Source organism: Salarias fasciatus, chromosome 11 (assembly GCF_902148845.1).
Source record: "Salarias fasciatus chromosome 11, fSalaFa1.1, whole genome shotgun sequence".
Classification (NCBI taxonomy): domain Eukaryota; kingdom Metazoa; phylum Chordata; class Actinopteri; order Blenniiformes; family Blenniidae; genus Salarias; species Salarias fasciatus.
In genome coordinates this window covers 28,303,262-28,318,205 of record NC_043755.1, presented here as the reverse complement: position 1 = coordinate 28,318,205, position 14,944 = coordinate 28,303,262, and the positions used below count along the sequence as shown (strand labels likewise).

Genomic DNA, 14,944 nt, shown 5'->3' with positions numbered 1-14,944 from the left:
CCTTGAGTTTGTCTCGTGTGTCAGACTGAAGGCCTGCAGTGGTCTTCTTCTCAGTCCGGGTGGCAGGCTGTTGGAGCAGGTCCAGGGTCCAGGACAGGGTCCAGGTCCTTCTCCCGCTCTCACTGCAGGTCCACTGCTTCCTTCAGGAGTCCTATCAGGGTCCACCGGAGCTCCGGGGAGCAAGGCACATGTTTCTCCACTTGGACAGGAGAACGGCAACACAATGCCCGGTGTAACCCTGGAGGACAGAGCGTCTGGAGAACGGTGTGTGTGAGCCCGACCCTGGAGGACAGAGCGTCTGGAGAACGGTGTGTGTGTGAGCCTGACCCTGGAGGACAGAGCGTCTGGAGAACGGTGTGTGTGAGCCTGACCCTGGAGGACAGAGCGTCTGGAGAACGGTGTGTGTGAGCCCGACCCTGGAGGACAGAGCGTCTGGAGAACGGTGTGTGTGAGCCTGACCCTGGAGGACAGAGCGTCTGGAGAACGTTGTGTGTGAGCCCGACCCTGGAGGACAGAGCGTCTGGAGAACGGTGTGTGTGAGCCTGAATCCAGGACAGAAGGACCAGCTGAGCCTGATGGGAGCAGGCACGCTCTGCTGGCCTTCACAGTCCCAGCTGGGAAAGCTGGATGACTGCACTTCCTGTGCAGTGATCAGGGTCTGATTGCTGAAGTGTTGGGAGGGTTACTTTAAAGTTGTAATCTGGTACAATTACAAGTTGTCAAATGTAATCAGTAACTTTAATTACAGTGCTATTGTAATTCTGGTATATTCTCTGATTTTCAAAAGGTTCTCTGGGAAACATGGAGAACTTGAGGTGTACTAACTCCAGGGTTCTCTGGAGAACCTGGAGTGTCCTGACACCGCGGTTCTCTGGAGAACACGGAGAACCTGCAGTGTCCTGAAGCTGATTAGAAAAGCTTCATCAAACCTTGAAGCCTTAGCCTGATGGAATGACATGCATGCGGTCAGTCTGGCTCAGAGTCCTGCACCCGCTGCTCCGTGGGTTCTCCAGGGTTAAAGTTGGCGTACTGGTGCCTAGGGGTGTAACGATACACAAAAATCTGGGTTTGACAAGACCCTCGGTTCTGAGGTCACAGTTCGGTTTCGACACAGTACGGGAACAAAATGCAAAAGCTAAATGTTCCCGTTGTTTATTTGTAAACAAATTACTGTAACGACTTCCTGTTTTATACAAACAGGAAAATGAAATAAATGCAAAGTGCTACCTGGTAAGAAGTTAAATTAAAGTCGCAAGCGGCGTCAAAAGGCCCTCGCCCGCTGCTTACCTGACCCGCCTCATCAAAAAGTGTTTAAGCTTTGGTTTGGATTGGAGTCATTATGTAGGAGTGGCAGCCATTCATCATGCACCAAAAAGGGCAAAATTTGACATCAATTTTGCAGCGTTGCCACGCGGAAACCGTGGACTAAAGATTTGTGATTTGGATAACTTTTAATTGTCTACTTGTGTAGATGGTGTCCACCAAATTTCAGCTCATTTGGAGAAGCGCGCGATCAAAACGAACATTCTGTACGTCGTCCTGGAAAATGATGACTCCGCATTTTTTAAAATTCAATTCCAGATAGCTGCTTTCCTGCTGTTCTGAGCGCGGGGTCACAATAATATTTTTTGTTTGTCCCGACAAGGCGCATGTGTATACCGAATTTTGTGGCTGTACGACAAAGTTTATTGCGGACCCCCTCCCATTGACGCAATGCATTTTGATGTTTGCAGGTGGCGCTGTAGAGATCCCAATATTGAAACACATGTTAACAAAAAATTTTCGCCGAAACTGAATTTTGTGCAAAATTTGGTGAGTTTTCGAGCATGTTCAGAGGGTCAAATTCCAGTTTAAAGAGCAGAAGAAGAAGAAAGAATAATGTTTTTTGCAAAAACAATATGCGTTTTTTTTTTTCCGCCGTTATTTCGCCCACATGTTATATATTTTCGGAAAGGTCTCGACAAGCCCGACGCGTCTATGAGGTGTTTGAGAGTGTGAATGTCTGTGGTCGAGCGCTACGCGCTCGACAAGTCATGTTTGTGTGTGAGAGTGTGTGTGTGTGTGTGTGTTTTTGTGTATGTGTATGTGTGAGTGCATGTCGGTGTGTGTGTTTGGACATGTTGGCCTATGTCTTGTCATTGTAGTGTCTTGAGTGCGTGAAAGTCGTCGTCTATGTTGCAGAAACAAAAGGCCCTGTGCCCTTGGCTGGCCAGGGGCTCGGGCCTGATAAAATTCTCAAACAACAAATGTATGAAACATTAAAAAAATAAGTTCCTTGTAAAGACTTTTTACAAGGAAAAGCCCTCTGCTGGTTCAAATCCTATTTATCTAATAGGTACCAATTTGTTCACGTTAACCAACAGTCCTCACCGTGCTCCCAGGTCAGTTATGGGGTTCCTCAAGGGTCCGTGCTCGGGCCAATTTTATTTCTGTTATATATGCTTCCTTTAGGGAACATAATTAGAAGTCACAATATCAATTTTCATTGTTATGCAGATGACACACAATTGTATTTATCTATGAAACCTGATCAAACTAATCAAATAGACAGACTCAGTGACTGTATCAGAGAAATTAAATCCTGGATGACTACGAACTATCTCCGTCTGAATCCTGGCAAAACAGAGGTCATTATACTAGGCCCCCATAAACTGAGAGAGTGTCTATCTGAAGAGATTATCACCTTAGATAACGTCAGTATATCCTCCTCCTCTACTGTGAGGAACCTCGGGGTCTTATTTGATCAGGATATCTCCTTTAAAGCACACATCAACCTGGCTTGTAAAACAACATATTTCCACTTGCGCAACATAGCTAAAATAAGAAACATTTTACCTAGAAGCGATGCAGAAAAACTCATCCATGCATTTGTTTCTACTAGACTGGACTACTGCAACTCCCTTCTCGCAGCCTGCCCAAAAAGTGCATTAAAAAACTTTCAGTTGGTTCAAAATGCGGCCGCCAGATTATTAACAGGAACTAGAAGAGGTGAACACATTACTCCCGTTCTAAAATCTCTTCACTGGCTTCCTGTCGAGTTTAGAGTTAGATTTAAAATCCTTCTCCTCACTTACAAAATCCTAAATGGGATGGCTCCAACCTATCTCCAAGATGCTTTAACGCCTTATCAACCAATCAGAGCACTTCGCTCTCAAAATGCAGGGTTACTGGTGACTCCTAGAGTCTCTAAATGGACACTAGGTGGAAGAGCCTTTAGCTATCAGGCACCGTTTTTATGGAACCAGCTTCCAAGTGGTGTCAAAGAGGCAGACACAGTCTCCACATTTAAGGTTAGGCTCAAGACGTTTCTCTTCGATGCAGCCTATGATCAGGTCAGCTAGGGATTCTAAACTAAACTAAACTAAACTATCTAAACTATACTAAGTAAATACTAGTTTAAATACTAAACTATCCACAAAGCTGCCCGAGGAGCTAGAATGCTGTGGGAAGTACGGTGCACTGAGCCCTGTCCTCTAATGTCTGAATGTTCTTCCCTTTAGTCCGTTCATTGCTTTTCACCTGCTGTCCCCCCCTTCGAGGGGGAGTCTTCTCCAGTTTCAGTTGCTGACTCCACTATTACGAAGGCCTACGAACAAGCTCCGTCCGGACCGGGAGGACACTCCTGTCGGTCCTGCCTGACTGGCTTCGGTTCTACTTCTGGGATCCGTGGTTCTTGTGCTGGACCGTCCAACGGACTGTCCTCAACATTGTCCTAGGCTTTACTTCTTATTGTCTCATGCTAGCTGTTGCCAAAGCTGTCCGTCCCTGGGAGAGGGATCCCTCCATACTGTGGTTCTCCCCAAGATCTCTTCTTCTCCCACTGGGTTTCTGGAGTTTTTTCTTGCCGGATGTGAGGGTCGAAGGCGGTGGTTGCTTCGTTTTGCCTCGTTACTGTGAAATTGACATATTAACATTATGCTTATTCACTGTTTTTATTTTTACCAACCAATGTAACATCTTGAAGCCTCTGAGGCAGCTGTTGTTGTGATACTGGGCTGTACAAAAATAAATTGACTGATTGATTGATTGACACACACACTCTTCAGTCTTGGCTGGCTTCAGATCCCACCGCCCATTCTCTGAAGTCTGGATGAGGGGAATCTCTGGAGGTGCTGGGTTCTGTCACATCACTTCTGGAAAAAACACAATGCTCCCAGTGGAACCACCACTGGTCCTGGAGCAGGTCCGCTTGGACCCGGCCCACCCGCGGCCGGCCCTGGACCCTCAGCTCTTCCAGTCCCAGGGGATGCACAGGTCCCCGTCCTGCATGACGGAGTAGAAGTGGGACACGCAGACCTGCAGCCCCTGCAGCAGCGGGCTGCGCTGGTCCAGCAGCCTCCGGCAGCAGCTCAGCATCTGGACCGGACCAACGCTGGGGTCTTTGGACAGACTGCCCAGGGACAGGGACCGGAGACACAGCTGGACTGCAGCGTCCTCCTCTGCCTGGAGCCTGGACACAGGAACCACAGGAACCAGACAGTGAGAACCCTGCTCCCATATGCACACACACACACACACACACACACACACACACACACACACACACACACACACACACACACACACACACACACACACACACACACACACACACACACACACACACACACACACACACACACACACACACACACACACACACACACACACACACACACACACACACAGACTTGGAGATGTGAACCCACCGCTTGTGGCGCTGCGTGCGCTGCCGGGCCTCGGGGGCGTGGCTCTGCAGGAAGAGCTGCAGCCTGGAGGGGTCAGAGGTCGTGGGGATGATGAAGTGCCCCATCTCGTGAAGGCTGCTGGTGGAGCGGTGGCTGAAACACACACACAGATGTAGTGTGTGTGTGTGTGTGTGTGTGTGTGTGCGTGTGTGCGTGCGTGTGGCATTTGTGTGGGTGCGCGTGTGCGTGTGTGCGTGTGTGTGTGTGTGTGCAGTTACTTGTCCAGCATCACAGAAAGGCCCTGCAGGCTGCGTGGGTGCAGGCGGAGTGGGGGGCCCAGCAGCTTGCTGTGGAATGTTCTCAAGGTTCTGTAGTGTTCTGCGATGGGCTGCACCGGGCCCTGCCACTCGGACTGCAGCACCACGGCTCCGCCCAGCAGCAGGCTGATCCGCTCCGTCAGCCAATCCAGCTCCTGCTGCAGGCGGAGCAGGCCGGGCAGCTGCTGGAACAGCTGCAGCGCAGGGGTCAGAGGGCACGGGGTCAGAGGTCATGGGGGTCAGAGGGCAAGGGGGTCAGAGGTCATGGGGTCAGAGGGCACGGGGTCAGAGGTCATGGGGGTCAGAGGGCATGGGGACAAGAGGGTACAAGGCGTGGAGTCAGAGGGCACAGGGCGGGTCAAGGGTCAGAGTGACCACCGAGGCTGCATACTTTGCTCCACTGGTGGTGGACGTCCATGGTTCCCAACAGAACGTGTCCCGAGGCGTTCATCCCTGACTGGTCAGCAAACACCAGCGTGAGTCCTGCAGGAGAACCAGGAGCACATTTCGAACAGGAAGCTTCTTTCACCAGAAAAACACAGAACAAAGACCCAAGAACCATTAAACATAGAACCATAGACTCGGGCAGGGGTCGGCAATTAGATTTGGCGGCGGGCCACTTTTTTGGGGGGGGGGACTTCAATCGCAGGCCGAGGGGTCTCCGGCCCGTGCGCGCATCCATCTGCGGACTGACATGTCTGCCTCTTACGAAGTGTTTCCACCTGACGTGTTTAACGTGACTGCATTCGCGTGACAAATGACACGGCGCCGCGCTAAACACACGAGTTTTATCGCTGCTGTGTGAATTCATTTGCGGGACGCGTCACGCTGGAACAAATATGCAACACGGAACATCCAGCAGAAACATCACAGCTCCTCATCACGTCTCCTGCAGCAGCAGTGGACAGGACTCTTCTGTCCACAGTCCTGTGTGCGCCCGGCTCTGTGTGTGTGTGCGCACGCATACTGATCGATGGTGTGGGTTTTGTTCTTTTTCATTTTTATGACTGTTTTTACTGTTCAGCACTTTTATGAATATGAGAGGTGTTTTCACAAATAAAGATTGCGGTGGAATGGCTCCGCCTGCCACCGTCGCTGCTCTGTATCTGGCCTGAGGAAGTCAGCTCCGGCTGCAGCGAGGCGCCGGATCGCTTCAGGCTGCCTGCTGCCCTCCGGAGGCGGTCTGAGCTCGGTGAGTTCCACCGTCTGCAGGAGCTGCGCCCGGACGGCCGGTTCCAGCGCTGCTTCAGGCTGACGCTCGGTTTCCACCAGAAGCGGTGAACAAGTGAGATCGAGCACGCCGCTCGCCTTGGCATCACGCCAACAGTTCTGCGTGGTCGAAGCCCTGCTGCCCTCCGTCAGCACGTCCGTGACGACCTCCACGCTGACAGGCTGTCCTGGCGCCAATCCGCTTGAAAGGTTCAATTATTTCAACTCTTGCCACAAGCGTGGAGCGGTGGAGCGGCGGGCTTCGGGCGGTGAGACGAGCAGGACAGAAGACGCGTGCGTGCATGCGTGCGTGCATGCGTGCGTGCATGCGTGCGTCCGCTCGAGGGCCCGGCGTAATGCGTGCGTTTGTGCGCACGTGTGTTGGAATCCTCTCGCGGGCCGGATTGGACGGTTCAGCGGGTCACTTTTGGCCCACGGGCCAAAAATTGCCGACCCCTGGTCTAGAGCATAAACAGAACCGTCGACTCCCGTCGCACAAGCCGACGTAAATTTGGAGGAGTCGTAGGATATTCCTTCTCTCACGCGAAGCCCTGACGGCGCACAGCCTTCATCCAGCATGTGGATGTTCCGTTTTTCTCCGTGAAAACATGGAGCGTTGTCTGGTTTCATGGAGGTAACGCGCTCTCTTCCCAGACTGACCGGGACACGCATGGCGGCGTCGGGGCTGCCGCTGCCTGAAGCTTTTTGCACTTTATGTTGTGAAGTTAAATTTAACGGAAACTCGAGGTGTTAGCCTTTGTCTTGTTCAGGAGGACTGTTGGTGCTTTTGTCTTGCTTACGTCTGCGTTGGAGCGTCTGCACACCACACGCTTTCTCCCATGGTACATCTGGGCTCAGCGTTCTATGCATGCGCACTGATCCACACATCCTCCAGAAGCTTTTCCGGCTCCAGACTGTTTATCTAATCACCCGGCGCCCGGGCGATTAGATACCTTCACTTCTGTCGGCAGACCTTCTCCTCCCTCCAGACAGTCTGCTGTCTCCGTCCCCCAGCGTCTCTCTCTGGGTGTCTTTGGAGCCTGCTGCCTTCACACTTTTCAGAGTGAACGTCCGCCTCGTTTTGTTAGCTGTGGCGCTCTGGCGCGACCTGCACCTACGCAGCGAAGTCTGGGTGCAGCGCGGACGTCCGGATCGATCCGCGCTGACTGTAGCGGACTGGAATTCATGACGATTTTTACGCGACAGGGCCGAATGGGGACACGTGAAGCCTGGACCAGGCTGGACGTCGCAGGGAACTTTAATGCAAGCTGCTGACTGCTGGACAGCTGTGTGGTCGACTCCACCAACACTTCACTGACCGATGAGTCGACCAGAGTGAACTGAAGAGGTTAAAGTCCAAGGAGAGACCCAAGAGTCCTGGAACCAGGAGACATCCAGAACCAGAGAACCAAGAACCACACAACTCAGTGTGTGGCCCCTGATCACAGGGCTGCTGGTCTGAGAGGTCTCTGGTGTGGGGGGGCTCGTGGTGTGGGGGGGTCTCCTGGTCGGGGTGGTCTCTGGTGTGGGGGGGCTCCTGGTCTGAGTGGTCTCTGGTGTGGGGGGGCTCCTGGTCGGGGTGGTCTCTGGTGTGGGGGGGCTCCTGGTCGGGGTGGTCTCTGGTGTGGTGGGGGGGCTCTGGGTTGGGGTGGTCTCTGGTGTGGGGGGGCTCCTGGTCTGAGTGGTCTCTGGTGTGGGGGGGGGGGCTCCTGGTCGGGGTGGTCTCTGGTGTGGGGGGGCTCCTGGTCGGGGTGGTCTCTGGTGTGGGGGGGCTCGTGGTCGGGGTGGTCTCTGGTGTGGGGGGGCTCGTGGTGTGGGGGGGGCTCCTGGTCGGGGTGGTCTCTGGTGTGGGGGGGCTCGTGGTCGGGGTGGTCTCTGGTGTGGGGGGGGACTCCTGGTCGGGGTGGTCTCTGGTGTGGTGGGGGGGCTCTGGGTTGGGGTGGTCTCTGGTGTGGGGGGGCTCCTGGTCTGAGTGGTCTCTGGTGTGGGGGGGGCTCCTGGTCGGGGTGGTCTCTGGTGTGGGGGGGGGCTCTGGGTCGGGGTGGTCTCTGGTGTGGGGGGGGGCTCCTGGTCGGGGTGGTCTCTGGTGTGGGGGGGGGCTCCTGGTCCAGGTGGTCTCTGGGTCGGGGTGGTCTCTGGTGTGGGGGGGCTCCTGGTCTGAGTGGTCTCTGGTGTGGGGGGCTCCTGGTCTGAGTGGTCTCTGGTGTGGGGGGGGGGCTCTGGGTCGGGGTGGTCTCTGGTGTGGGGGGGGCTCCTGGTCGGGGTGGTCTCTGGTGTGGGGGGGCTCCTGGTCTGAGTGGTCTCTGGTGTGGGGGGGCTCTGGGTCAGAGTGTTTCCTGTATGATCAGTACCTTGTAAGTTAATCATGTTATCAGGGTTCTGCTGAGACAGTCTGCTGAGACTCTGAAGCTGGCAACATCTGTGAGACACTCCCCAGCTCCTCTGCCACCTGGAACAGAGAGTGAGACACTGGCCAGAGAGTGAGAGGGAGTGAGACACTAACTAGAGAGTGAGACACTGGCCAGAGAGTGAGAGGGAGTGAGACACTGACCAGAGAGTGAGATGGACTGAGACACTGACCAGAGAGTGAAACACTGGCCAGAGTGAGACGGAGTGAGACACTGGCCAGAGAGTGAGAGGGAGTGAGACACTGGCCAGAGAGTGAGACACTGACCAGAGAGTGAGATGGACTGAGACACTGACCAAAGAGTGAGACACTGGCCAGAGAGTGAGAGGGAGTGAGACACTGACCAGAGAGTGAGGCAGAGTGAGACACTGGCCAGAGAGTGAGACACCAACCAGGGAGTGAGACACTGACCAGAGAGTGAGACACTGGCCAGACAGTGAGGTGGAGTGAGACACTGACCAGAGAGTGAGAGGGATTGAGACACTACACTGACCAGAGAGTGAGACACTGGCCATACAGTGAGGTGGAGTGAGACACTGACCAGAGAGTGAGACACTGGCCAGACAGTGAGGTGGAGTGAGACACTGACCAGAGAGTGAGACACTGGCCAGACAGTGAGGTGGAGTGAGACACTGGCCAGAGAGTGAGGCACTGGCCAGACAGTAAGGTGGAGCGAGACACTGGCCAGAGAGTGAGACACCGACCAGAGAGTGAGAGGGAGTGAGACACTAACCAGAGAGTGAGAGGGAGTGAGACACTGGTCAGAGAGTGAGACACTGACCAGAGAGTGAGAGGAAGTGAGACACTGGCCAGAGAGTGGGACACTGGCCAGACAGTGAGGTGGAGTGAGACACTGGCCAGAGAGTGAGACACTGGCCAGTAAGTGAGAGGCAGTGAGACACTGACCAGAGAGTGAGACACTGACCAGAGAGTGAGAGGGAGTGAGACACTGAACAGAGAGTGAGGCAGAGTGAGACACTCCCGAGTTCCTCAACACACACATCGGAACGTGCCGCTGTGACTGCCTGCTGCCGATGAAGATGATAAAGATACCTGATGTCTTCCAGCTGGAATGTCTCCATCAGCTGCGTCTTCAGCCGGCTCAGCTCCTCTCTGCGAGGGACGCTGTCCCGCAGCTTCCGGGACGCTTCGGCCTCGTTGCTCCTCAGCCAGCAGCTGGAGGACCAGGGTCACCCAGTCAGAACCAGGTTCTGATCCTTCATCCTGCATCAATTCTGCCCACGTGTCTGTCGTCACCCCCCCACTATGAAACTTGTTCCTCCGTCCCCCCCTTGTCCCCGTCACCCAAAACCCCCGCACCCCTGACCTCCTGACCTGAGGGTGGGCTCCACTCTCCTGGTCTGCTGCAGCTCCTGCTCAGGGTCTCTGAACCCAGTGAAGGTGTAGTAGCTCTTGTCCCACTTGATGGGTCTGTAGAAGGGTGTCCCCCCCCGGGGGGGTCTCTCACTGGGACTCTTCATGTGGTCCACCGGGAGGCTGCAGAATGTCAGGACGTTCTTCACCGTGCTGTGGACATCCTGCGAGCGCAGCGTGAAGCTCACAGCGCGAAAACCTGAGGACAACTGACAGGTCAGAGGACAGAGACACAGGAGGGGACAGATGCTACCTGAGGACAACTGACAGGTCAGAGGACAGAGACACAGTGAGGGGACAGATGCTACCCGAGGACAACTGACAGGTCAGAGGACAGAGACACAGGGAGGGGACAGACGCTACCTGAGGACAGGACGCTCTCTGTGTCTCTGACATAGAACGTGAGCTTCATGGGCTGAACAGACCCAGAAGAGTTCTTCTGCAGGTTCTCCAGGTACCCATTCAGCCTCTTCAGGGAGTTCTCATTGACCTCCTGGGACACAGAGGGACACAGAGGGACATGAAGACCTGCACAGCTCCACACAGCAGCACTTCAAACGTTTGTAACCAAGTTCTCCAAATGGATGCAATCATTTACACTGACCCCGCTGCTTCACCTATTGCCAGTCCGGATCCTTCCAGCTGAAGGTGGGACGGCCATCATGAGGCCAAACCTCTCTCGTTCAAACGCATGCTCAGAAACACCTCGTCCTTGATCCACAAACATCCAAAACTCCTCTTTTCACTTTGACTGATGAGTTTATCAGCCTCTCAGTTTTTCTGGTTACTTGGATAAAAGTCTACTGCTGCCTGTTTCCCCAGGGACTCATCCTGCATACTTGCTTTGTCCATTCCATTTAAGGTTTCTCAATCAACGTGCATCCACGCAGACATGTGAAGCATGGACGGCCCTTTAGGCCTCATTCCCACGTACGCGGTCACGGCGCGGGGCGGACGCGTAGACGGCGTGGGCGCTGGAGCAGCGTGTTCAGGCATCCCTTTCTCACCAGTGCGGTCTGCGTGAGCGGGTTGTCCGCGGCAACGGGCTACTAGTGTAATATGTCTGAAGTAACTCCAGAGGCGTTTCGGGAGCAAAAGGATGTTTATTCCCAAGAGCAGCATCCAAAAACGTGCATCAGCATCGGCAGTCAAAAACACACAACACAATGCGGCTTCCGTAGCTCCGGCTTAGACTGCATAGACCTATAGATATAGATCTCTAGATATATGTATCTAGACACGCGCTCCTCTCAACTCTGCCAAATAGTAAATTGAAACGGAACATATATCTGCATATATGACAACTAGGACCTGTCTTCATTGTTTTCAATGGGACCCGCTCCAAGCCGAGTGGAAAACCAGACGGAGCAGAGCTGGAAGCCTCTGGTGAGACGGTCTGTGGGACAGGAGCTCAGTGCTGCAGGGGAAGCCTGGTTGACACGAGATGTGTGTTTATGCCGCTGGTTTCAACGGGACGCCGCGCACAGCCCGCTCAAGTCCGCGCAGAAAAATAGACTTGATTTCTATTTAGAAATCGCCGCGCGGATTTGAACGGGCCACGCGCGTGGAGTGTGAAAGGACTGATCTGTCTGCATGCAGTTCTGACTTTAAAGCGCAGACGCCGTGCAAACCGGACAGATCGGCGCCGCACAGCCACGGATGTGTGAATCAGGCCTTAGAGTCAGCCGTGGCGAGAAGCCCTGTGAAAGATTTTAAATGATATCAGGTGGAATCTAAATAATAAAAAGCTCACAGTGTTGGTTCTGCTGGACCTGAGTGCCGCTTTCCACAGTAGACCATCATATTTTAATAAATAGACTGAGCTACCTGGTGGGCCTCTCTGGTACCGTTCTTCACTGGTTCAGTTCTTTTCTCACAGATCCATGTTTTAACGCAAGTATGGGAACGTGTTCCTCAGGAACCCATGAAATTAGGTGTGGGGTTCCCCAAGGCTCAGTTTTAGGTCCCATTCTTTTTAACCTCTACATGCTTCCTCTTGGGGACGGCATCAGTTTCCATAGCACCCCACTGGTGGTGTTTCCCATGATGCTCAGTGCCATGCCATGTCTCCCAAATGTAAGTGACGAATATGTGTGTGTGTGTGTGTGTGTGTGTGTGTGTGTGTGTGTGTGTGTGTGTGTGTGTGTTGGGACCCCTACCCCCCAACCCGTTCTCAGGAGACCCCTACCCGTTCTCTGGGGTGTTGACCGAAGAAATCCGGATGAACTGCAAAGTAAAAAGGCCGCAGAGCGTTGACAGCCTCCGCTCCAGAGATCGCCCTCTGCAGGACAGAAGACAGAACCACATGGTCCCTCTGCAGCCTGCAGAACAAAAACACAATGTTTCATGACAACACACACACACACACACACACACACACACACACACACACACACACACACACACACACACACACACACACACACACACACACACACTTACCGAGCAGTGCAGCGCAGCAGCATGTGGGCAGACATGTCTGCTCAGGAGCCAGGAGCTTTAATCCAACTCAGTCCATGAGTGTAATCCCAGACAGACGGTCCTTCTGCTCACCTGTACAGGTAATATGCTCGGGTCAGACATGATGTGTCAGAGAGACAGCGTGGACACCGAATAAAGACAGTGTGGACACATAGTGAAGACAGATGGGTTTCAGGGTGAACAAGGTGATCTCCGTCTGATCAGCTGATCGTTCAGATAGTGATCGCAGCGCTCCAGAGACACACCGAGCTTCCTACATATCGCCAGATCCGTGATTCACAGCTCACCTTTCTGAATGAAGGTTTTCCCATGGTGCTTTCTTCTTTACTGTTATTTAATAGGTCGCTCCGTTACCTGCAGGATGTTTGTGGACTTCCGGTTGCGTTTCCGCCAGAACTCTGGCTCCCCTTGTGGTGTGGAGGACATGCTGCACTTTGAAAAGCAAGACCTGAACACCGCACGAGCCGCCGCTGTGATGGACACGTCCTACAACTCCCAGCAGGCCCCGCGCGGACCTACGTCACCACGAGGAGACGCTGCTACGCAACTCCCGATGGTCCCGGTCGAACGAGCAGAGCCGAGAAGTCTCCTGCAGGGTCCTCCGTCCTCCTCCGGCCTCCTCCGTCCTCCTCCGTCCTCCTCCGGCCTCCTCCGTCCTCCTCCGTCCTCCTCCGTCCTCCTCCGGCCTCCCCCGCCTCTCCAGTAGGTAATGATCAAATGCTGCAAGAACACAAGAAAGAGCACGAAAACAACTTTGAAAAGAGCCACGAACAATCAGAATAGCTCCAATATTAAATGTTTCTTCACTGTCACACTTTTGTCAGTTCATCTGTAGTTCTAAACATATTTAGGGTGTTTTTAGCTCACTTTTTGCTTCTCCTACGACGTTATTCCTCTCCTACAGCGTCCATTACAATTACATGCAAATTGCCAATTATGCAAATAAGGTGATGGCGTCATCTAGCGACTTTTAGGACAGCCAATAGCGACTTTCCTTACTGGGGAGTTGGCAACACTGCGTCGTGAAAAGTGACTGCCTGCCGAAAAGCGACTGTCCCCGACGGGAACGCACTGTTGTGTTATCGAATAAAGCTCGCGAGTCCCACTGTGTTTTTGCGTCTTGTTTTATTGGCCGTAACCACGACAACAACAATACAAACTCCCGCTTGGGGTCCTAATGCTATTCGCCCGCGTCGCATAACTGACTCATTAGAGGCTTTTGTAGTTTCTTAACACAAACCATAAACAATGCAATAACACCACATCTCCCTTTTCTAGAATCAATGGGTAGACCGCCATTGATTCAAACACACCTTGAGGATGATTCTGCCTCGTGGTTGAAAGGTCTGTTTCCTATTTAACCTGAAGAAAACAACACCATAATATTGAATAAACATTTTTTTTTTCACTTTAACAGACTGTAGCAAAATGTTTAGCAGACACATCTTATGTAAAATAAGACTTCTTCATAACAAAGTATTCTCACAAGAATAAGAACTTTTTTTTTCCTTCTTCATCTTTTCATCTTTTTATTTATTTATTTATTTATTTATTTATTTTTTTTTTTGTAAGTCCAAGCGTGTTGGTTTTACCACAGCTCTCCCAAACCGAGTTCTGTGAGTGCGTGGCAGTTCTGAAGAGTCTTGTGAGTTCTGGGGTGGATCTGATGAGAACAGTTCTGAAACACACCCTGAAGTGTGCTCCATCGTTCTGCTCTCACTCTGCTCCGGTGGAGACTTCATGGCAACAAGATGACGACGGTTTCTCCTTACAGTACCATGAGGTCCATCCACGATGTATGAACGTGGGGCTGTGTGACTGTTGATTACAGTCCCACTAGCGCTTTGATCCGTGAGCCACACTTCTTGTCCTGGGGGGTATTGCACAAAAGTCGGATAAATACATCCAGGATAAATGAAAATGCGGAGCTTGAGGCAGCCTAGTCGGTGTTTTTTCGGATTAATCGGTTGCACGTTTGCCGAGCCAGGATGAAAAGACGCAGCTTACTCCAGCCAGGTGAGGAGCATCAGGATCAGTGGCGTTCACGGCGTTCTTCAGAAGACCACGAGATCGATCACAGAATCACAGATTGAAAATGGAACAAGGACGAGCGTCTTCCTTCACCGGGAAGAGCAGCAGTGTGCGGAATGTACCGCGGCTGTCGGGGGGGCTCACTTAAAGGGACTTAAGGCAAGATTTGTGAAAAACTACACATGCATTTCCACTTTATTCAATGCTAATGGGTCGTGAAGCATTAAAAACCTAAAATAACAGGCCAATCCGCGTATCTGTCTGCTGCCTTATACAGGCTGTGTGCAAAATAATTTGTTGCTGTTCGGGGTCCGAATTTCCCGCGCAATCGTGGGGATGTGACGTAAATTGACGCTGTATGTGCGCTGCCGAACAGGAAGAACATGGCCGCCGTGGACAAGGACTCAGACACTGCTGGGATCAGGGGCGGGCAGTGTTGCCAACTTGGTGACTTTCTC

General features: G+C 52.8%; 2 protein-coding genes across 3 annotated transcripts in view; one reads left to right on the top strand and one right to left on the bottom strand.

Annotated features, from left to right (window-relative positions):
- Positions 1-3,835: 3,835 nt before the first annotated feature.
- tcaim (T cell activation inhibitor, mitochondrial) lies at positions 3,836-13,069 on the bottom strand. Of its 2 annotated transcripts, XR_003932449.1 has the most exons (12): positions 12,743-13,069; positions 12,417-12,527; positions 12,163-12,295; positions 10,338-10,467; positions 9,936-10,173; positions 9,654-9,776; positions 8,545-8,642; positions 5,376-5,467; positions 4,946-5,178; positions 4,689-4,820; positions 4,038-4,450; positions 3,836-3,891 (listed from the first exon to the last, which is right to left on the bottom strand). XR_003932449.1 is itself a non-coding variant. In XM_030103537.1 (11 exons), the coding sequence occupies exons 2-11, from the start codon at positions 12,449-12,451 to the stop codon at positions 4,225-4,227; spliced, it is 1,440 nt and encodes a 479-aa protein (XP_029959397.1). In that variant the 5' UTR covers positions 12,452-12,527; positions 12,743-13,069; the 3' UTR covers positions 3,933-4,224. The 2 variants fall into 2 exon arrangements, 1 of the variants encoding a protein (XP_029959397.1); XM_030103537.1 differs by lacking the exon at positions 3,836-3,891 and having other exon boundaries at positions 3,933-4,450.
- LOC115397304 (glycerol-3-phosphate dehydrogenase 1-like protein) overlaps positions 12,945-14,944 on the top strand; it is a 58,242-nt gene continuing 56,242 nt past the window's right edge. The window contains exon 1 of the mRNA XM_030103548.1: positions 12,945-13,161. The gene's annotated coding sequence lies outside the window, so the exon portion shown is untranslated. The remainder of the gene's footprint in view (positions 13,162-14,944) is intronic.